The sequence below is a fragment of the Rhamphochromis sp. 'chilingali' genome (genome assembly GCF_963969265.1).
Source record: "Rhamphochromis sp. 'chilingali' genome assembly, chromosome: 17".
Classification (NCBI taxonomy): Eukaryota; Metazoa; Chordata; class Actinopteri; order Cichliformes; family Cichlidae; genus Rhamphochromis; species Rhamphochromis sp. 'chilingali'.
Genome location: NC_137944.1, coordinates 13,738,217 through 13,762,508, shown reverse-complemented (window position 1 = coordinate 13,762,508; position 24,292 = coordinate 13,738,217). Strand labels below are relative to the sequence as shown.

The 24,292-nt window shown below is 40.0% G+C and overlaps 1 protein-coding gene across 2 annotated transcripts in view; it reads left to right on the top strand.

Annotated features, from left to right (window-relative positions):
- adgrb2 (adhesion G protein-coupled receptor B2) overlaps positions 1-24,292 on the top strand; it is a 286,719-nt gene that overhangs the window by 98,612 nt on the left and 163,815 nt on the right. For both annotated transcript variants that reach the window (XM_080863973.1, XM_080863974.1), the window contains one exon: positions 22,924-23,004. In XM_080863973.1, coding sequence (XP_080720099.1) covers positions 22,924-23,004 — 81 coding nt within the window. The remainder of the gene's footprint in view (positions 1-22,923; positions 23,005-24,292) is intronic.

Below are 24,292 nucleotides of genomic sequence, written 5' to 3'. Positions count from 1 at the left end.
CCACCCGGCTAATGAGAGCCCAGATCTGCCCCGAGTCTGCCTGCTATGCAAATTTCTCTCACACCAGCAATGAATCAAAGGCGTAGAAAACCAATGTTTCTTTTCGCAGCACTTTAGCAAAGCCATCATTCACAAAGGACACGCCAAAGGCACGCACGCACACACTCACACACACACACACACACTGACACAAAGAGCGTACGATAACTCTGGCACTTGAACAGCAGTTTTACAACATGTCAAACCTTTTTTTGCTACCATGGAAATAAAGAAGAAGCTAAAAAACAACAGCAAAAAAAGACAGCGATGATGTTTTTTGAGCCAACAGAAAATTACGTATGTTTGTGCACTTGTGTATGCTTTTGTATTGTTGTGACACTTCAGAGCACAGTGGGCCCCGAACAGTGAGTTGACAATAACAAGGCTCCGGAGACAAATTCCTCTAAGTTGATGTTCTTGGCAGAGAAACACAACAACATAAGACAGATCTTTTGTCTCCCTCGCCATCTCTGACCTCATGGCAACCGGTGTTCCCGCGGCATGGATTTTTAATGCTCAACAAATAAGTTTTGCTTTTCTTTGTTGCCAAGATGAAAAGCAAGGGATCTTAGAGTTGAGACTTTAATTGATGGATGAAGGCGCAAGTGCACGCACAGATGCACGCACAGAGATGGGCATTTTCAATATATTGTGTGTCCTTCATTCTCTCTTGCTCTTCCTGCGCCTCCCTGTTTCTCTCTCGGTTCTCTCATTATCTTGTTGCTCTGTCAGACTTGGAGGTTTGCCTCTAGGGTGTTGAACTGGCAGAAGTAACAGGATGACGGTAATTTGCTGGAATGGAGGTTAGAAAAGCTCACCTTGTGTTTTAAATGGTGTCATGGGGGCCAAACTATAGACCTTTGGCACCACAGCTAATTATGTAACACATGTCGAGTAATTTCCCTTCTTTTTTGTTGAATTCCAACTGGATTTATCTGTTAAGTGGATCTTTACATAGGACCATTACACTCCTTTAGGAATGCAAACAAAGACAAATACGCACAGTGTAAAGCATGCATCTGTTAAATGCATTAAATTGGAGGCCACAAACACCCGCATTTGCATGTACCGACATGTCATACAAGCATGCACAAACAAACAGACGGTGGCAGGCTTTTAAGCCTCTGTCAGATTAATAGCCACTTTCTCTGGTCAATAAATGCTTCGGGGAGTTCCCTAAAGGCTGCAAGATAGCTCCCTGTGTGTCCGTGTGTGTGCACATGTGTGCGTGCGTGCAAGCACCTAACAGGCCTCATGGGTCAACCTGTCACCACAAAGATGGCTAAGCAGTTGGTTGGCCAGCGGGAAATCAATGTAAGGTGATGAGGCTGCTGTGTGTGTGTGTGTATGTGTGTGTGTGTGAGAGAGAGAGAGAGAGAGAGAGAGAGAGAGAGAGAGAGAGAGAGAGAGAGAGAGAGAGAGAGTTTAGTTGTGTAAGCCTGTTTGTCACTGTGTTTTATGTGTACCTGTGCACATGTGTATATTGGAGCACAGCCTTCAGCAGCGGTAGTTTAAATGAAGGTTAAACTACTGGTGTTAACTACTAAGGTTATATAACCTTAGCGTGCACACACACACATGTCTATTATTAACCAGGTCCTTCACTCCTCTTATCAAATGAAGGCAAATCTAATCTTTCCTCAATATTGATGCTGATTAGCGTATTATACGGTTATAATAATTCCAGTTGTAATGATTTCACTAATGATGTCACTGTCATTTAGCTCATTAATTGCACTTGCAATAAATTACATTGCTTCCATTTAAGTAGCCAGGTCTAAAACTGTTAAAAATTGATTGTAAACAGTGACCAATCAGAAATACTTTGAGAAAAAGTACGAGGCTCTCATATGCAGAACTTCTCTTAAATTTGGACCCAAATAAGCTAAACTGAAGGTTTAAAGTTAACGTGAGTCTAGCTGTTGCGGTAGATGTTCAATAAAGACTTTTAATGTTCACGTTACATAAAACCATGTTGTTGTTGCAAAGAAAAGTTGCAGAGGTAAAAAATGCCATGATCTCAGCTGGAATCTAAAATTGTTTTGGCTTTGCTCAGATGTCAGATTACGTTTGCGAGACTAACACGTCACACAGAGAGGATGCTGTTTGGACAGGATGCAAAAAATAATAATCCTGGGCTGCTATAAAAAAACTCTCTCAGCTGGTAAAACCATCTCACACAGTAAATAGATTGGTTTGTTCATAGATCTTTTCTACTCTGGTTGAGCACTCAAAGCACTTTAGACAACGTGCCTCAATCACCCATTCAGAGCCACAAGCTCTGTTTTTCTATGTCTATCTAACTCTCACACACATTCACACTAAGATGAATGCATCAGGAACAGCTTAGGGTTCAGTACCTGGCCCTAGGATACTTTGCCATACAGACCAGAGGGTCCAGGGATCAAACAACCAACCAGTAAACACGATAATGGTTTTACAGATACACCTCTCATTTTCATAAAGGTGGCATGGAGACAATTTGAAGTGTCACTGGGAGGTTTTAGGATGCTGGACATATCTAAACATCCCCTTGGGAAAGCATTGCCACATAAAAAATAATTCATTTTTACCTAGGAAAAATGCCATGACAGTTATGAATTGATTAAATTCCAAAATATTAGCTGTTATTAAAGAATAGATCTTTTTTTTTTAAAGTATATTTTAAACTTTTGTGCTGATTGAACATGCTTTTACTTTATTCTTTGCAAATGGCTTGTGTACCCTGCAACATGCTAAAGCAGAGAAGCCTTATGTAGCTCCACAGGACACAGTGTGGCACTGGAAAGTTAGTGGAGCTTCCACTAGTCAAAACCACATGGCTAAACTCCTTTCCTTGAATTTCTGGAAGTGCCAGTCCTGCAAGAGTTCGGGGTCGAGGGTGAACGGTTTTACCCATCTGGCTGAGTCCTGATGTAACGTGCGCTGGAGATTATAAGAATGGGAAGCTGCTCTGGTTTTTTCTGTGCTCCAGGGAGCACTGGAGCTCCAGCTCACTTCTCCGCTAGTGAACCCTGGTTGTTTAAACTAGCCCCAGTGGTCCTCATTACCCTCTCCCTGGGCACATTCACGCGCACTGATGCAGGCTCACACAATCGTGAGCGCACAGCAGCAAGTGCCGATGAAGAAAAAAAAGAAAGAGGCACTTGCACGCAGACAGCTGTTGGGTTTGATGCAATGGAGGTGGATGCTGCTTTGTAATAGCTTGCTAGGACAGCTGCCCTGATCCCTTTGAACCTCGTGGCTTAAAGGGTTGTTACAGCAGTGATGGTTCTAATGAACTAAAGGGCTGACACATGAAAACTCTAAGGTTGTTTTTTTTTTAAGTTGATGTTGATCCTGCAACACTGCATTTCAATTGCTAAAACTTTAAAAGAAAAAACTCTCAGTTGCACTTAGTCAACTATGTTAATTACACCTCGCTGCACATTTTTATTTTGCCTTTTCAAGCGTCATTTAAGTACATTCACCATTTCAAGTACTTAAGTGCAGCTATTTGAGCTCTCTACATTCTCCACCTCCAAAGTGTTTAATCACTACGTAATATCAGTTAAGTACACACTCCCATCCACCCAATTTCTTTTTTCCCCACCTGTTCTTCAATTGCCTTTTTGTTTTTCATGTTTTCTATCTTGTACTTTGTGGAATCTCATTTTCTCTCATTTTCACTTAAGTCATCTATGCACACATAGCCACACAAGTTTGCTATAAGTTTAGTTACCTTCAACAGCAAAAAAAAGTGCAATTTAAATATTACATCTCAGTTTTTCCACATGATAAAAATAAATGCTGCTTTGGGCTTGAATTGAAAAAAAGAAGTGTAATATTCCAAAAAAGCTTGTCTCTTGAGCCTGTGAGCCAACTGTAAAAATCAGTGGAAAAAAGAGATAAAACAGGATTTTTCTGTAATTTTTTTCTTTATGTATTACTGATTTACTTTGGTTTTGTATGAATTATCTTGGGGGAGGTTCTTATCAGTAGGAAATGTCATAAGACTTAGGAAAATACAGTTATACATCTCAAATTCATGTCCTCCTTCACATTGTTCAGTGGGGAATCTTTGACAGGCCGATTCTCACCCCCGAGCCTCATGTTTGACATTCTTCTCCTGAGGGGTCACAGATAGAGCTGAGACTTTCATTACATACTTTTACTCATGTGTGAGTGTGGTTTTCATTGTGTGTTTGTGATCCCCAGTACTGTTTGTGAAGCTGTGGTGGTCAGTTCAGTGAGACGTATGACAGCAGTCATCGTCAAGTGTCTCTAGGTGTACCGGCACTCAACCAGGCCAAGTGGATCTTCAGAAGAAACGAGTGACTGAAAAGTGTGTCTTGATGTACCAAAACACAGGCTTGCTGATATATCTGTTGCATCATTTTCTCTTTTTACTGAAACACTTCAGGTTTAAAGAGGGTCATAAAACTAAAAAAGAAAAAGGAAAAAAAAACCTGGCCAGTGTCGTGATTCTTTTTGTTTTTTCTTCAGTTTTTAAGGTGTGCTTTCTTCCCAGCTTCAACATGCTCTCAAAGGATTGTACTGCTGTGTCTTTTTCTGTTGTGAAAGAAGGAGCTCAGTGTTCTTTGTCCCTCAGCTGTGTGTGTCTGTGATTTCTCCAAGATGACGCAAAGATGCCTGACCTTCCATGGCAGAGCCTCCCACAGAACCAGTCTCTCGGTCATGACCCTCTTCCCCCAAGATTATTGTTCTCTGGGAAGCCGGAGGCAAATGGCAAGGTTAATCCAATGAATATTGGCTAGAAGTAATCAAGTGATTAATCAGCACAGCATTTAGCTGACAGAGGAAATTCTGGGGAAAGATTTATGGATACCAAACAACAGTTAATAGAGAGGAACGCTGTAACAGAGCCAGATCAGAAACGCTGTAAACATTACAGGTAATAATTGTGAATGGGAGAGATTTGTTAGCTTTCAAAGAAGAACTATACCTGAAAGTTAATCAATGTCAGCATTTTAAAACACCAAAGCAGGTCTTTTTGTGCAGTTGATGCATTTTGCTTTTACATTTATTCTTCATCCATCTTTTGCCAGTCTATTGAAACAAGCACATGAAGTACACACACACACGCACAAACAGACACAGCCACACATGCATGCACATGTCAATCGTGAGTTAAAAGAAAAAGAATGTAGGAGGATGCGATGTAATGAGGTGGGCAGAGCAATATTTACTTGTGGTGGCAGAGTAAATTTGCATGAAATGATACAATGTGATGATGGCAAATTCAGGAAGTTTCCACCTACCTTTCAAACATCATTAAAAGATATATTTGACAGGTTGTTCACTTAGGATTAGATGGCACCCACAAACACACACTGAAATTATATCAGATATTAGATGTTAGATATTAGCTCAGAGTACTACTGTGGCTTAAAAATGGACAACATTTAGCATTTTGCTGATACAATGTTGGTCATTGTTTTGTTACTCATTGTATTTATACTAAAGATTTGCCTATATGTGGCTTTTAAAGCAAAGTAAAATGTGTAGAAATACTTTGCAGCTAAATATTTTTTCAAAGATTATATTTCTTGTTTCAAGACTTTCTTGCACTGATTCTATGAAAGTGTTTTTGTTTAGACTTGAAAGAGCATCGGACCTCATGCATATGCTTTGATTTGTCTGAAAACGCCTGCTAAATTGGACAGTCTTGCAATTCCCTGTGATATTATTTGATGCACTCTGCACTTTGATGTAGCCCAGTGAAATCAAGCCTTTAATTTTGCCACGCACCAAACTTAAAGTCTAATCTCTTCTCTTCAAGGGGAGGGCATAGGTGCATGAAACAAGGACTGAGAAGAGGAAGTAATGACTTTATTCAGTTGCACCTAACATTTCCACTTTCATTCTGCTGGAAGGGTGGCAGGAGAAGAAGAGTGTAATTGAGAGGTGATGGGGAATGGATGGCAAGGAGTAGGTCAGAGGAACTGGCAGGGGCAAAGACTCATGAAAGTGGAAAAACCTATGACGGTAAGAAGGAGTACAGTATATAGCAAGAAGGTGCAAGAATGACTGATAGTGACTAAAATCACTGGTACATTTATGCCTTGAAGGGACAGGAGTGACAGCTGACAGTTTTTTTCTATTTTAAAAATGAGAGAAGGGGAAAGGTTGATCCTCTGTAATGGCAGCAGTGGATTCCATTTATTCCGATGTAATGATGCGGCTATAAGGAGGTCTTACCATAAAAGGATCACCAACTATTTAAACTTGTGGGCCTCAATATGCTACAAATGTCTTCCCCTACTAAAGCATTAAAAATACATGAAGTATTTTCATTGTCTTAAATATCCTTAATGTTATAATGAATATTAAATATACAAGTATGACAGTACCTGCATTTATGGTAAATTGACTCATTATAATATAGTTCTTTTCTACTCTACCCGAGCACCCAAAGCGCTTTATACAACATGCCTCATTCACATCCATTCAGACAAGCACTTTTTTCTATGCCTTTTCTACATGCATCAGAGGGTAACTTGGGGTTAGTACGTTGCCCAATTTGGATACATTGAGAGGGTCCTCACCAAGAAGCTCGAAAATCAACACCTTCAAACTCAACTGAAATTTGCTGCTGCCCATGTGCACAAGCCAAATGCCTTCTGGAGAACAGTTTTATATTCATGAACATGATGATGAGACAAAGAAGCTTTCAAATGTAAGAACACTGTATCAATTAAAGCATGGTGGTGGTAGCATCATGCTATGTGGCTGTTTTGCTGGCACATTGCACAAAGTGGATGGAATAATGAAGAAGCAGGACTAACCTCAAATTCTTGAAGTTGCTGCCACCATTGCATCAAGTCAGTTTGTGAAAGTCCTTCCCTCCAGTCAGCTTTAAGTGGTGTTATTGCAAAGTGGAACGATTTAAGAACCACACCATGAAGTTACAGAGTGAGGTCGTGTTGAAGTCACCGATACTCCTTAGACTCATTAACTGTTTCAAACCTCCTCTGGCATCAGCATCAGCTCAAAAACTATGCGCCCAGGGCTTCACAGCACAGGTTTCCACTGCCGGCACCTGTAGGTATGACATACAGGTGACCCAGTACTTGTGTCCTTTCAGTGTGTCTGAGACCATCCACTTGTTTGAACAAGTGGATCAAGAATTGTAACTTTGGGATAACTCAAGGAGGTCGCCTAGGATTTTGAAATTCATAACATAGGTGCATCTACTAAAATATTGCGTGAGTTAGAATACCAGTGACCTGGAACTCAAGGTCAAGCTCAGAAGTCAAGTTTTATAAAGAAAAAAAAAAACAAAAAAATGGCAAACATAATAAAAAATTTCACCTAGGATCAGTGTTGGTCAAGTTACTTGAAAAAAGTAATCAGTAACTAATTACTGATTACTTCCACAAAAAAGTAATCCCGTTACTTTACTGATTACTTATTTTCAAAAGTAATTAATTACTTAGTTACTTAGTTACTTTTAAAAAACACGATTTACAACCTGAAGAGGTGATAAAGCGATAGATCTTTCAGCCCAATTCTACTTTTTCTACATAATCCATCATACAAAATGTAATCAAATGGAAAAGTCTCTTTTTTTTTAACTTGTTTTATTAGTTTTAATCTTTTAACTTTATGCATCAAGCAAAAATTTAATTATATGCAACATTCTCTGACTTGAATAAATTAGTTTAACATTTAAACCTATTTTCTGCACATTCCAGCACATAAAATACAATATTTTTTGTGTTTACACTCACTCTTTCAAATAAATGCAATTAAAACACAGCAGGAAATAAATAAAGTCAAAGACTCAGCGGTCCTGTTGCTCTATTTTCACCTGTAAAGCAGGACTGGGGTAGGCGGAGGTTTACCCTGGTGCAGGTGTGCCGCGGTCAGTTGAAGAATCCGCGAGTTTCTCTGTGAATTTCCCATTAAGTCGTAGCGCACTCCCGGTGCTTGCTCGGAAGTTTAGCGTTTTTTTTCGCTGTAAAAAGAAGTTTTCTTCCCACGCACGATGGACGCTAATGTTTTTGTCACTTTTTATGGAATCAAACTCAAAGTAAGGTCAGTACTTCCACGCTTTAAACGCTGCACGCTCATACTCTCTCCCACAATCGATATGTGATCCATTGTTGATCTGCACACAGCTGCTGTCATGAACGTTGCACTCGCTTACGTCACTGTCATGAGACATTCTCGCAAAAAATCATGGTTTTAGTAACGCAGTAACGCAGCGTTCCTACGGGAAAGTAACTGTAATCTAATTACCGTTTTTGCAATAGTAATCCCTTACTTTACTCGTTACTTGAAAAAAGTAATCAGATTACAGTAACGCGTTACTGCCCATCTCTGCCTAGGATGTTTTAATTGATATCACAGGTGCATCTCACAGGTCTCAGTGACCTCTACCTCAACTTTTCAGATTTATACTACAGGTGTATCTACTAGGAGACTGCACTGGTAAGAAGAAGTCAAGTTTGATTTTATTTTCTTGCCTTACCCTTGTTCTCCAAACTCCAGGGTGTCTTTGTAGCTCAATCTTCACTTCAGCAGCTTTTGATCCACCACATCTAAGTCTTAGAAGATGCTCTGTGTTATTTCACATTCTAACCAGTTTACTGCACCTTTATTAGAAGGAGCTTGACCCTATATAAACCAGTTAACCTAAATAATAGGTTCAAAATGGCAGAAGAGCCAACCACTTCCCCACACTAGATCCTTGATTCTCTGTGGGATTTAGAGTGCAGCTACTTTCTCACACACACATTTTTATTTTTTTGAGGGGGATACATTGTAATAAAAAAAAAAGACTTTACGACCAAAAAAAACCCCCATTAAACGTGAAAATGAAATGAAAGAAAATGAAAGAAAAATTAAAATCTAATAATTGTTTTGCAAAGAATAAATGCTTCACGCCACTTGAGACATGCACACCCACACATGCTCATGAAGGAATCTAGGACAGAGCCTTATTTTGATGATTCATGGCATATTCGTTTAGCTTAGCACTGAGTTATAATTCCAACCCAGTGTCTAGTATGCATTATGCAGCATTTCTACTTGGGACAAAAAAACAACAACACACAACTCAGATTAGCCCTGTCGATTTCCACAGCTGAGATTAACTCTTTAGCACAGGGCCCCTTCATGCTGCGTGACTGCTCCGCTCTCTCGATTAGCCTTGTGGCCTGAGTGCTCTCAGCTATTTATCCGGGCGCTCATTCTGCACAACACCTTTTTCTCTCCTTGGAATAAATTGCCTGGAACACTTTGTTGCGCAGCGAGAGAAGGAAAGAATGGGCCGAGACACCTCATCTCATGATCTTATGAGGCCTTGGCCGTCCTTGAGCCCTGTTAAGAGGAACATTGTTCTCAGTGCAGGACATATATGTCTGTTTATGTGTGTGTGTATGTGTATGCTGCATGTGGACTACTGCACACAAAGGATATGAAGAACCATTTTGCTTTAGGTCAAGGCCGTTGACTAGTCTTTCCTTTTTTTTTTCCTTTCCCAAGAGTCACATTCCAGAAGGGGGAGTGAGAGAGAGGCTGATAATAGCAGTACAGGACACAGAAAGGTGGAAAGAGGGATTATGGGGATGATGGAAGTAGTATGGCTTTTCAGTTGTGGCAGGAATTTTTGTGCTTTACTCTAAGGAGATCATAAGATAACAAAAGATGGAAGCAAGCAAGTAAAGGAAGTAAATTCATACCACCAGGTTTTCAGGTAGTATATTGTAGCTACTTTAGCTCTTCTTGCCTATCACCTGTATTTCTCCTTCTTGTTTGTGTCAGGGTTATCTGCCATCGCAAACCTTTCTTTTCTTTTTCCATCTATAATGTTTCTACCGGTTCAAAGTTACAATTGCGTTTTTAGAACGCTATCCTCTGCAGTTACAGGGATTATTCAAAGTACTACACCGCGGGGAAAAGTTGGCAGTCAACAGAGTCGGAGTCAAATATGTTAATGCAAGATAATAATACCCTCTGCCAAAGAAATAAGAATAATTGTGAATGAGGACCTCTGTGATTTATGTTTCACATTACTGTACATCTTCGACCTTACCCGGCAGATATTTGATAATGCAAAGTAGACCAAAGTGCACAGTAAGTAAGAAAAATGTCTTTCAGAGAATGGAATTACAGCAAAGTGAAGTCTTAGATAGTTTTAATAAGCTTGTCTTGTAGAAATGTATAATCTATGCAATAGTCTAACGCATACCCTGTAAGGACGGTAAGTATGTACTAGGGTCATGTAGACCCCAACACGCATGTTGCTTTTCAATCTCAAGTGGAAGGGTGGCTGTCAAGAAGAGTTAGAGTGGTGTTATCGAGATATGAATCCAGTCTTAAAATATTTGGTTCTAATATTTATCATGTGTACAAAGACGCAGTGAGCGTCTATAATCATCTATAAAAAACGATGGAGGCTCTTTCATGGTTTGGGACTGCATTTCAGACATTAGTGTCCTTTCAAAAGTGATGGAAATCTCAACACATGTGCTACCATCAGACGTTGATTCACCATGCAATATGATCTGGAAAGTGTTTGATTGTCATGGGTTCATTTTAAGCATAACAGAGACCAAAAACACACTGCTAGTGCAGTAAAACAGACAACGGAGCACTATCGGTCATGGAATGGCCTCCCCAGAGCCCGAACCTCAACATTACTGAAGCAGTGTGGGATCATCTTAACAGAAAGAAGAACAAAAGGCAGCCAACATCCAATGAAAAGCTTTGAATGTCCTTCAGGAACCCTGGATAACTATTCCTGAAGACTACTTAAAGAAACTGTGAAATCTAGGCTTACAAGAAAGAAAACTTATAAGAAATCTTCCCTTAGAGACTTCAGGCTCTTTTTAATTATTAAATTATAAAAACTCTACTTTCGGCTGATATATTCTATATTTCCATGTATGTTTGTACATGTTTAAATAAATAGCTGAACCTATTTAATACTTTCCTAGCAAAATACAATTACATTCCTCCTACCTCCTGATTTAAGAAATATTCTCTCTCTTTAAGTCCCAACTCAAAACTCACTTGTTCAAAATAGCTTATCCCACATAACCTCTCCACTCTGCTATTTTAACTTTGTTTTATGTCTATGCTTTTATGATTGTGTAAACTGCTTGCTTTTATGTTGCTTTTATTATTCTACTGTGTACAGTGTCCTTGAGTGTTCTGAAAGGTGCTTACAAATAAATTGTATTATTATTTATTATTATTACATGCTGGTTGGTTCAAGATTTTTGCACAGTACTGTAGTAAGTCAGTCCTTTTTAGCTCAAAGTCCAGCATGATCTGTTCAGTTTGACTTGTGGTAACAAAGAGATTGAGACACATCAGGGCACCAGTATAAATCAAACAACAGGCTTTCAATTCTTGACTATAAATCAATCTTTAAGCCTAGATTTAACAAGCATGGTCACAAAGCAGATTTAATCCCACTGAAATGCACATGCAATCACAATGCAAATCACAACTAAATTTTAAAGGGATATAATGTGATCCATTTAAGCTCCGCAGATAAGGACTTTTCATGCTTTAATGTTGTTTACACCAAGTTCTGACCCTACTCTCCAAATGTGGCAGTAGAAATTGAAACTCATTAGACCAGGCAACATTTGTCCAATCTTCTGTCATCCAATTTTGTTAAGCCCATATGGATTGCAGCTTTAGTTTCTTGTTTTTAGCTGACAAGAGTGACACCCCGGTGTGCTACTGTATATGGTATGTGTTTTAAGATGCTCTTTACATACCTTGTTTGAAAAGAGTGTTTGTGTGAGTTACTGTTGTCTTTCTATCTGTTCCAATTAATCTGGCCATTCTCCTCTGATCTCTGGCATTAAGAAGACATCTTCACTCAGAGAACTGCTGCTCACTGGATATTTTCTCTTTTTCAGACCCTTCTCTTTAAATCTTACACATGGTTCTGCAAGAAATCTCAGCAGATCAGCAGTTTCTGAAAGACTCAGAACAGCCACATTCAGAGTGACTTATTTCACGTTTCTCTCCCGTTCTGATGGTCAGTTAAAACGTCAACAGGTCATCATGACCATGTCTAAATGCACTGATTTGCTGCCATATCATTCGTTGATTAGATATTTGTGCTAATTAGCAGTTGAACAGGTGTAGGTGTGTATGACCAACATCAGCAGTTGTGATTAGTTAACACATGGCAAAAGAGCTGCTATGAATTTGGTTGTTGTGTCTATATATTGCAGTTTAATCTGTAAACATTCATGTGTGAAACCTTTACATGCTGTAGTGGGGAAAAGTTGAATACAAAGCTAAAAATAAATGAATACATAAATAAAAGTAAATGTAGAAGAAGAAGACATAAAAACAAACCAAGAAAGCAGAAGGAAACAGCAAAGAAGAATCAAAATGAAAGAAACACAAAGGTTCTAGCACAAAGAGCACAGCAGCTGCCCTTCACGGCAGCTGAGAACAGCGGTCCGCCGGCTCCGCTCGCTCTCTCTCCCTCTCAGACAGGACCGGCGACAGAGTGTGGACACCAATTCATAATCCACCTCCGTCCCCTCCCTCCTTCCCTCCACCGTTCTGCACGGCCCCCCTCTTTTACAGCATCAGCATGACGAGGTTGCTATGGTAACAGCATCCCACTGCAGAGGCAAATGTGAGCAGTAATCGATCTTTTCGTGTGGCTGCATCATGTACATACATAACGCTGTTGTGAAACGCGTCACGGTGAAAAGCCAAGTTTGGTTTGGGGGCGTGTTGAGGGTGATATTCTATACGTGGCAACTGTAGCGAAAGAGAGGGAATAAAGACGATGAAGGCAGAGAGAGTGGTTATCAAATGTATCATGTATATGTCATGCAAGAGTAAAACAAACTTACATGTAAAAAGACCTTAAATACTGATATTTAAGGAGTGTTGATTGAGTCCTATGTCATCTAATATATTGCATAACATGCAAATAAACGAAGATGAGGCTGGAGAGACAGAAGACTTTATCAACTATTCACTACCCCCCTAGATTTATGTGTTTAAAAGCTTTTTTTGGGGGGACACAGTAGCGATAAAAACCACTCCAACCTTTTTGACCATTGGAACCATTCAGCATACTATTTTAAACTTTCATTTGTTGAAACTTCATCAAACAGCAAACACTGATATTAAACCAGGTAAAAATGTTTAATATGTCACAGGATTGTAAGCATCGTCACTGTTACCATGTTACTTTAGCTCTAGGCAATGATTTGCCCAAATTCAGCCTCACAAAGCTTCTAGCATGGATGTGGACATGTTCTGTGGTATTTGTTACAAGTGCCACTTTCTTTACTGTAGTTTAATCATTTAGAGGCCACCAACTTGTCAGTATGTGTTATTTGGATAATCTGAAACTTTAAATTGTCCAGAGGTTCTGCTGTGCATTTAAATCTAAACTACCACAACATAATCATATTTCATTTATAATTATCAGCCCAAATCTACTGTTCTTATTGCTCACAAATCTTATTTATAAGATTTATAATCTTATTTTTATAAATAATTTCCTAAACACACATAAAATTCTGAAAATGCACTTTATGATTAATATGAAACAACTGGTATCAATAATTATTTCTTATTTAAACCTTACTGCCATAAAGGACCATTGAATTTAAATATTAACGAGAGATGTCACACCCATGCACACAATGCTGATGCAGTAACCACCACTTCAAATGATGACTTTGAAGTTAAGATGAAAGAACAGGGAGAAAAAAAAGTGGACAGCAAAACTATATTTGATTTCAGTGGCTGAATCTGGCTTCTACTATCCCTCTCGTGCATGGTGTTTCCCTCAGGCAACAAACCAAATGATATATTTTTGATTAATATATCAACAAGCCCCCCCAAGCTCTCAATAAGTTTGGTGGATTATATTTTTTTCCTCAAAAAACATTCAAATTCATACCATACAGGGCTAACAGTAACATGCAAGGCTTGGACAGCTGTAGGGAATTCAGGACTATTCAGCCTGAGGATAGCATCTGTGTAACAAATAAATACAAATATAAACTGTAGCTCTTTGTGTGGCAGTTCACCTGTCGATCTTATAAACCTGCAGTTATTTATTGACTTAAACAGCTGGAACAAACAAAGGGCATAATTCCACTAGAATTAAACTTATTCAAATTATGATATAATTACATTTTGATATTACCCCAATTTCTTTTGTAAATATGCAGTACATTAGGTGTGGGAACCATATATGCAACATAAACCCTAGTTAATTCCCCAGTGTTAGGCTCCATTAACAAGTGAGTCTCTGCAAATCAAGCATGAGAGCTGTGCTTTGCATTTGTCAGTTTTTATGGACCAGTGTTGATGCTGAAGTGTGGAATAAGCTTGGCAGCCCGTCACGCATGCTGGCCAAATTTTATTTTGCTTTATTCTTTTCATGCGTGCAGTGATCCAGTCAAAAGTGGACTGGCAGAAGTCGTGTACACACCTTCTTTCAGCTGCATCGACTTGGGAGAGATGCATAGTCTGTGATCCCAGAAGCACAGAAGTCTGAGGAAGCTGGCAGGAACATGGCGGGACGTTTGTCAGCGTACGCATCAGTGGTCAACTCCATCTCTGGATGGAATCATTTTGTGGATTTTTGATTTTTCTTTCTGTTTGCATTTAGCTTTAGTAACTGCATTCTGTGATGTGCTTATCCATTTCCACCAAAGTAAATGTCCATTCTGTTCAGCCATAAAAGTCATCAGTAGCAAATTGGCTGGTGGGTTAAACTTGGATGGGTTTTATTGCAGCAGGCTTTCAATTCTTAAGCAGAAAAACATAACAATGGATAATTTATATGTATTTGCAACATTTCTGTTTAATCTAGATGTTTAAATTTAATTAAATTTTTGCAAGTCCGAAGTTTGTTTTGTCTCCAGAGGATCCTTCTGCTTCCTGAGAAAAGAGGGGGATTAAATAACTAAGCTAAGTAATTCACGGAAGTGTATTTTCTGATAAAACTGAGTGATTCTGTCCTCTACAGCTACAGTCAAAAAAAAGTGCACCAAATTTGACAACAACAATGTCACTTGTATCTAAGTAAGTAAAATATAACCTTCATGCATGCCTCTTACTGCTGGGATAGCAGACACTATGTGTTTAAATGTGGACCCAAGGTTTTCACCTTGCGGCTGTGGTAACTTTACATATCATGTGTCAGGCAGAGGCAGAGGACAAAGTCCAGAAACACTGGCTTTGCAACAAACTCACAAGGGGCTGAAGCTTATCGCACATTGATCCTGTTAACATGCTTCCAGCCATGATGGCAAACACAGCTACACTGGCTTATTGTAAATGCACTGTACGGATGCAGCTGCGTAAACATGCTAAACCACTATCTGTAATTCATCAGTCCAGTGTGAGACATCCCTTCATCGATTGCGGTGTGATTGCAGCTCTGCAGCTTCGCTCAGAGTCTACTCAACTATAAATCCATCTAAATTCTCATCTTGTTATGGAACCGAGAGAGAAAAAGGCCATGGTAGAAGACAGAGGGAGAGGGGGTGGAGGGCAAAAAGACAGACCAAGCCACTCTGGTGTGGGAGTTGGAAGATTTGAAAATTATCTAATAAGAGAACGATATGGAGAAAGAAAAACAAAAAGGGCAATTTGAGATTGAGAATGTAAGTGCAGTGAAACCGCCAATTTGGCAGTTTGGACTTACACAGGGGCTCGTGTTGATTTTTGTGTACGTGGGTATACATTTGGAGGTGTGAAACCAAAAAAACAGTCAGCCTGTGGGGCTGAATCCATTTTGAAATGACCTTGAGTGCCCCCGTAGTCAGCCAGCCAGTGTCCTGCACCAACCAGATTCAGCTTCCCTCTTCATATCTACTAGCTGAGAGAGTAAGAGGTGAGAGAGGAGAAGTAACAGAGTGAGAGATGGAGTGGGTCTGTCTGTCCAGTAGCTTATAAAAAGTCCATTATGGTGCGCTTCTATCAGTTTGGGCTCTCCCAGATGGACCCTGGAGTAAATGGACTGCACCAGAGAGCTATAAGCTCAGATTTGATGTACGGCTGAGAAATAGTTCTGTGTGTGCACGCGTGTGTGTGTGCGTGTGTGTGCGATTTTGTGATTGTTTGATTGTACGTGTGCAGGAGAGTGTGTTTGGTCAGACGGCCCAACAAAAGAGCCAACGATAGCGACCAGCAAACATTTCTGTGCCACTACTATTTGTGCATTTCACTTAGTTAACACAGCTGTTTTACCATATTACAATAAGTCTCCCAGCCACACATACACACACACACACACACAAACATGAACATGCACACAGCCCTCCCAGCAGGCTTAAATCCCGGCTCAGTCTGACAAAGGAGCCTGTGGCTCTAACTGACTCTGGCCCAATCCCCTACCACTGCCTGCTGCTTTGTATGGCTCAAAACTGCTTTACTGCATGACGCTTATTTATCAGCTATATTTACTTCTGTTGTGCTGATGTGTGTGCGCGTGTGTCTCCGGGTGTGTACGTGCCACATCCTGGCCTGCATGGTCTTTGCTGTCATATCGCTCGTGTCTCCCTTCAGATGCAGCCAGAATGTCTCTATGCTGATGGGTGCCCACCAAGGGATGTGAATGGGATTTGAGCCACTTGTTTTCTCTTCTTCTTAGCAGTTGGGTTCCAACTAGGTAAGCAAGTAAAGTGGTTATCCACAAATGACCAGCAAACCATAGACTTCTGGGAAACTTTTCTGCTTCTGCACATCCAAAAATACATAACTGCATTTTACGTTTGATTGACATAAGTTTGGCAAAAAGAAACATGATAACAGATGTTTATTGAAATTTATTGAAATTGTATTAATTTATTAGCACTTTGTTAGCGCACAGTCCAAAGCCAATGCTAAAAAAGCTTCAGTGCTAGCTGTGCTGTTAGCTCTACTAAGCATGTATCATGCTTAGTTTTACCACACATAAATGCATATATAATCCCTGCTCCCAACAGAAATCAGAAAGCTCATCCAAATGTGAAAAAAATCTGAAATGACTAACAGCTTGCTTTAAAAGCAGGCCGGAACTGCAGGAGCTAATGACCTGTGATTATTTGATCTATCTATTTGTTTACAAATTTTAACTATACGACTAGCGATTTGTTCATTGCCGTGTTTTTGCTCCACAGACAACATTAATGCACAGCTACGCTACAAATAAAATATCAGGTCTTAACCTGTGCTCCTAACCAATCAGAGGATTATCGACCCTACTAATGACTACAAGTGATACTGCCGGCTATACGTGGGAAACAGGTTCCCCTGACGATGAAGAGACAGCTAAAATTGTTTAGGGGAAATGTAAGGATAAAAGACAATAAGACTATTTCATGAAGTGTGCAATGACGTGTCCATTAAAGTGCAGTTCAGAACATTAAACAATATTGTGTGGTTTGTAAAGGTCAGTACTCAGGGGTTTATCTATATTGATTTCTCCTTTCTATTGCAGTGGACTCCGCACTGGTGTCCATCTAAATCCTCTTGTGTGCTGCAGACCTGACGTAGAGAGAGAGAGAGAGAGAGAGAGAAGAGGAAGCGAGATAGAGAGAGCAAGAGAGAGTGCAATAACAAGAAAGAGAAAAATAGTCCTCCCTGGTCTTCAGCAGTTGGGGAAAAAAGTCTTTTTTTGGACACAGTTCACCTGATTCTGTTTATAATCTTTCTGAGTCCTTCACCCGCTCATTCCCTCCTTTTCTGCTTATACAGTGCTAAGCAGTAAGTTCAATATCACCAATCAGTCATGAGAACGATATAGCGCTAATGGCTCAGTGGTCACGAGCGAGAGATGCCCCCGCTTAATGGTCAACCCCATCGGATCTGTCAATTCCACGCTTCTCGTTTGTCGTATGTGTAGGCATCCATGTGTCATGATCCATGATCATGTGTAATATTTGTTTACACCCTCTTGAACTCCACTTCACCCTTCTCTCCTCCCCTCTTCCCTATCTATCAGTGAGCCAGCAGATAGTTTGGTATTTGAACGGGGAGTTTTGTTTAGGTAGCATAATTGGGAATTCAAACTTCAATCCGAGAGTTGAGAGAGTGAAATCCGATATTTGTGCTGTTAGCTGTGAGCTGCTGGCAAAAAATAGTCTTTGTAACCGGTAAAAACCCTTTTTATTAAGAATTATTTTTCATGTTTTTGTGCTTAGGTGCTCAGGTTAGAGGACTCGTTTGCTTGCCTTTTCACTTTGGTTACGGAAGAGTAGGAGGGTCTTTGGAAGTTTTTGTTTATTGTTTTGATCACCGCTCATCTCGCGGGGGGCCAAAGCTCATCTCACATCGATCCTTCTAACATGCTTCTAAATTCTCATCTTTTTATAGAACCGAGAGAGAAAAAGGCCACAGACAGAGGGAGAGGGGCTGTAAGGCAAAAAGACAGACTGTGAACCTCTGGTGTGGGAGTTGGAAGATTTGAAAATTAGAGAAGAACATGGAGGATGAAAAAAAAACATGATCATTTGAAATGTATGTGCAATGAAACAACGCCAGTTTGCCAGTTTGGGCGCAAATCGGGCCTCGTGTTGATTTGTGTGTGTGTGAGTTTATGTGCAGATAAACTGCTGTTCAGTATCTTGGACCTGGTTGACTCTTCCTTTGGTGTGGTGAAGAGTGGGAAGTCCCAAGTAATTTTGTGTGTAGGTTACCTCTTGACCAGGGACGTAGCACATGCTAATGCATTCTGGTTGCACGACGTTACATTTTGCCAGTTCTTCATTTACATGAAGCTGAAGTGTAGGCTGCTTCAAGGGAACTAGGGGTGTTGGGTCTACTACGCTACACCTCCGTTAACTTGTGAAAAACTCTAAAACTATCTGTTGTCAATGCAAAAGACAGGTACAGCAAAATCATAACTTATTTCTTGCATCACATGTGTTAAGAGTTCTCATAATGAAGGAAGGTTGGAGCAGCACATTGGTGTGGTGGTTATCAATGTTGCCTTAAAGCAAGAAGGTCCTGGCATCAATTCCAGCCTGGGGGCCTTTCTATGTGGAGTTTGCATGAGGGGCTCTCAGGCTTCCTCCCACAGTCCAAAGAGATGCATGGGGTTCATTAATTGGTGAGTCTAAGTGAGCGTGAATGGTTGTTTGTCTTGATGTGTTAGCCCTACAACAGATTGGTGATTTCTTCAGGGTGTACTCTGCCTCTTGGCCCATGACAGCTGGGACAGCCACCCACCTCCGGATAAGAATTGGATAAGCAGAAGAAGATGGATGAAGAAAGTTTGTAAGCGAGTCGCTATATTCATTTAGTTTTGAAGTCTGGGAGAAGACAGCCCGCAAGCGGCATGCACCAATCATAAGAAGAAGGAGAGGGACAGCAACTGTCAACCATCTATCATCACTTTCTAATGGCTTGTCCATCATGTGTCCAGTGCTAGGAAGCACAGCAACACTTCAGCACCCCAGTGGAAGCGCACCATGACTGTCTTGTTCACTCACTGGTTCACAAACTCGGTGACTCCTTGAACTTTGCCATGTCTCATTAAAATTCCATAGTTCGTTGTTGCCATATTTATTTTCAGTTCAGTTATACGTTTCTTTTTGTCTGCTTTCAGAACTGCACATGATTATTTGCAGCCAGCAGGTTGTAATGCAGTAATAGTAATAAATCACACAACAATAGTACATCAAAGATATTGAGGTGGCACATAACCCAGGTAGCTACCACAACTGAAACAAGGGAGTTGCAGTAGGCTAACATTAGTTTTTAAAAAAGAACTTACTTCCAGATGTTTCTTTAGGTTGAAGGTGGAGTCTTTTGACGCTGAGAGCAGCTTGTTTGCTGGCAAACAGAGTTTGCGTTGCACGGTCAGATTTCACCTATCCCTTTCTTCTTTAAATGTGAAGTGGTGTCGAAATTTCCAAGTAAGAAATGCATTCCTGCCCGTGGACTGATGGTTCTGTTGTGCTGGCTCCGTGTCCATTGTGTAACTGATGCCACCAACATTAACAGGACGCTTACGTTAGAGCCTCTTATTGTGTGTTTCCTTGGGTTTCCGGCAATGTGTGGAATTACCAAAATCTGAAAGGGGATAGCCTAACATATGAAAAAGGAAAAGACCGCAGTGTAATCCATTTATTTCAATAAATTAACTGTATTCTAATTATCACCTATTCCAGCGTTAACTGTAACGGAATAAAGTTACTCATATTTTCTATTTTAAATACGTAACACCGGTACATATATTCTGCTACTCCCCAACACTGTCTACACACTTTTTTTCCCACATGCTCATCTTGCAACATCTTCATAACAGTGTCTTACATGAATGAACCAACTGTCACATAATTTTTTTTCATTGTCAAGCACTTTGTGATTTTTATCTATAAAAAGTGCTATAAATAAATTTTACTTCCCTACCTATGTCCAAAGAGACAAGTGGACAAACTAAAGGAAGACAAATCTGTGCATTGAGGGAAGCAAACTTGAGTGTACAGTCTCTGTAAAGAACTATACACTCAAGTAAGGTGATAAAGATTTTGAGACCTTACTCTTCTGTCCTGCTTCACTGACCTCGAGCACTTACTGGGCTTAATTTGCTCTGGACCAGGATTGGGCTCAAACTAACTCTACATACTTTCTGAAATACTTAAAGTTCAATTAAAAAAAATCTAGACTGTCCAGTTAAAGTGGTATGCATCGAGGCAGATGACTTGATTGTTTCCTGTTATAGAATATCATAGATCATTCAGCTTCACTCAGATTTTCTACCCTAAAGTCACTGATGAATGTGGGATGAGAACATATAGGGATGGGTGGCCTTAACAAACACACCTTCTTAACACACTTTGTTTAACTTGGCCAATTAATGTTGTAGAGTCTTTACCTTACAATATAAAGCACCACGAGGTGACTGTTTTTGTCATTTGTCACTATGTAAACAAAACTGAATTGAATTGGATGCAAATAATACGGAAACCACGGGTGCTTTCTTACCAACAACGGTGTCAGGTAGTGTAGACATTTTCTTCAACCCTTGCTGAATCTTTTGTCTCCCAGGCTGCAGTTTCAAGGAATCTAACAATGAGTCAAGCTTGAGCTTGAGAGTAAAACTAAAAGAGCAGTGAAAAAGCTACTTTTTGACGCCATATTTCAGCTAATGAATGCTGCTTGTTTAGGAGGATGACTAATCTTAGTGTAGCGTCAATGATGAGTACAGTCAATAAAGCCCAGGACTGTGGCAAAGCAAGCCATAAATTTCTGGGAGCACGATACGCTCGCTCAAGGTCTCACATTTTCCGTGTAAAATATGACTGTAAAACCTGCAGCTAAGTAAGTGGGCGTCCGTACCACGAGCTGACCCGAGAAAGATTGCGTAATGAAAACTCCTTCAAATCCCTGGGCATGCTGGCATGTGCATCTCCGTTCTGTGCTTGATTGTCTAATCTGATGCAATGCTGACATGTGATTTGTTTTTAAAGAAATGATTCAATTAGATGAAAATGAAATCTGTTAATTGTCTTATTAAATACTTTCCCGGTGCACCATTTGCTCATTTTAGTTTCTTTTAAAAGTAAACAAACAGACCACACATGTGCACAACAGTTATTTATTTTACCCACGGCTGTAACCTGCAACAGCGCAGACAGCACGTAAACAGGATTATTACTTTTTTTCCATTGATTTAAAAAAAAAGGTCTTTTGTTAAATGATCACGTTGAGAACAATGCAGAAAACGAGCAAACGGGTAAAGAGTTTTTCCCCCCCACCAAAGAGTTGATTCTCTAAAAGGCCAAATTAAAGGGCTGGTAGCAATGGGCGTTTGTGCAATCATGGCAGAGCCTCAACACACTTCCCAGGCATTCACACTTGCATGTGTGAGTGTGTGAGTGTGTGCGTGTGTGCCGGATAGGGAGGATATGCAACGTCTCTGTTTTTCCTTGGGTCAACTGCTTGATGGAGGCTAACGCGAGGAAATTTCACTTTTGCTCTCTGTAATCGAATACGCAGACACACAATCACATTCCGTGCAGATAATGTACCTTAGATACGCCACGTGTGTCAGCTCCTTTTCCATAAATGCAGCTGCTGCAAAAAAGATCCCATTGGGTAAGAAGAATCCAGATGGAGAAAAAAAAAGATCTGTGAAAGAAAAGATTGTTTCCCCCCGCCGAGGGAGTTGATTAAGACTTGCATTGGTGAAACTAAGCCTACAAATCCATTTGAACCAGACAGAACGGCCTGTACACATGCCTCCACGTTTCTACCAGCTGAGATGAAACTGACTTAGATATGTTGTGTGATTTCACTAACTCTCAGAGACCGACTTAATGCCATTTCCAGAAATGCTCACCGCTTATGTGAGATGTTCACATATTTGATAGATCAAGTCCCGCTGGTGCATTTTATATGTGTGTGTGGAGTCTCATCTCCAAGCCAGAACTTTTATTTACTTGGTTTGCTGCGCTGAACCATCAGCATGCGTTCAAAAGAAGATATACTTCTTCTTTTTTTTCATGTTTTCCCCTCCTAATGTTCCCCTCTAATGAGCCAGTTCAAATTTGCTTCCTCCTGATTTTCTGAGATTATACACTAGATTTGACAGTCTGTTATCTGTTACCGCGCTGCGTGTGCTAAAACGTCTCGTCATGTTCTTTAAATTTCCTGCTACAAGGACTAAGCCAAGGAAATGTAGGCGTTTGTACTTTTATTTTGCCAGAGTCGTGTTTTGGATGTACTTGAGCTTTCCTGTATTTTTTTTTTTACTTTTCCTGAACATAAAAGTGAAATGTGGATGGTGATGAGCGCTTATTTACGACAGCTTTTAAATTCAGGTTTGATTTGCCCATGCAACCCATGGAGCCCTCATATATTTTGAGCGGTACCATGTAATCAAAAGGAAGTTAAGATTAAAATGAAAAAAAAAATGTCTGTTATTTTTTTCAGACCCGTATGATGACGACCTGAAGGTGAAGACCCAAAGACCACGATCAGCTGACCAGCCAGGTGTGTTTCAGGCACAAACAGGTGAGTATCATGAGTGTGCAATGGTGCCCAGAGCCTGGAACGAAAGAAGACAACCTGACCTTTACAGGCTCTACGTCCCACTGAAAATCCTCAGTTTTCTATAAAACAGTTTTATGAATAATTATGTAAGGTGTACCTTTTCCTTTTCGGTGCGCAAACCTAGGGCAGCTGCCACCTTTAATCATTCACTTGTGTGAGTTTGTGAAAGTGTGAAATTTTTGAGTCGGCGTGTGAAACTTGGAAAAAATGGAAAGGACTGGGAAAAAAAAAGAGTAAATTATTCAAAGACTGATCTATTAACCATGAGAATGTCACATGCATGTATGTATATATAATATAATACGAATCGGCCTTAAACATACAAGATATTCCATGTTGCATGCACATGCATTTCCATATTCATATATATGGCGTAGAGGAGGAAGTCCCTTAATAGGAGGGAAACCCCTGGGTCTATCTTGTCCTCATCCTACCCTGTCTACCCCTCCCCTTCCTTGCTTCTTCCCCCATTCTTCTAGTCCTCTAGGCATCTGTGATGAGCTTAAGCCCTGACTCACAGCATGTTAATGAAGATGTAATGCGATTAACGGACATGCAATTAATTTGATTTCCTTCTTTGCCATGTGATGACGCCTCCATCAAAGGACACGGCGCTCATAAACAATTTACAAAGAGAGAAGTGGAGGGACTTGGCTCCTCGTTTTCGCTTTCAAGGGCGTAGCTCAGTGGAACAATGGGACCCTCTCCACAGCTGCCTGGAGAACTCCAAATTAGACTCCATCAAGTCTAAACACCTAATCTCATATGGGTGCTTACAACACAGAGTCGAATATGTACACACACAAACACACACACACAGAATTGCTTTGAGACTTAAAGGCCTTTAGCGGTGAGATCATACGTGTTATCATAATTCCATTAATTAATTGAATCACCTTTAAAAAAAACTTTCCTGGAGCATGATCATCATCTTCATTAATATCCCGTCAAGATTTATTTACAATAACACTCTTAGTGTGAATAAGTAAAGAAAAAAAGCTACATCGTGTCACTTTCATCACCTGTCACACATTCCCAAAAGTTTCTTTTTTTACTCCTTGTTAATTGCATAGGTTACAATTTTGTTTGTCTTTTTTTGTTGTGATGTTGCACCAGTGTCACTGCTTTCCAAAAGCAGATTTTGATGGGTTTTTTTTGTTTGTTTTTTTCATTTTTTTATGGTAAACAGAAGAGCAGAGGAATCCGAGAGCCGCTAAACAGCAATCAATAAAGCAAACATCTTTTAATG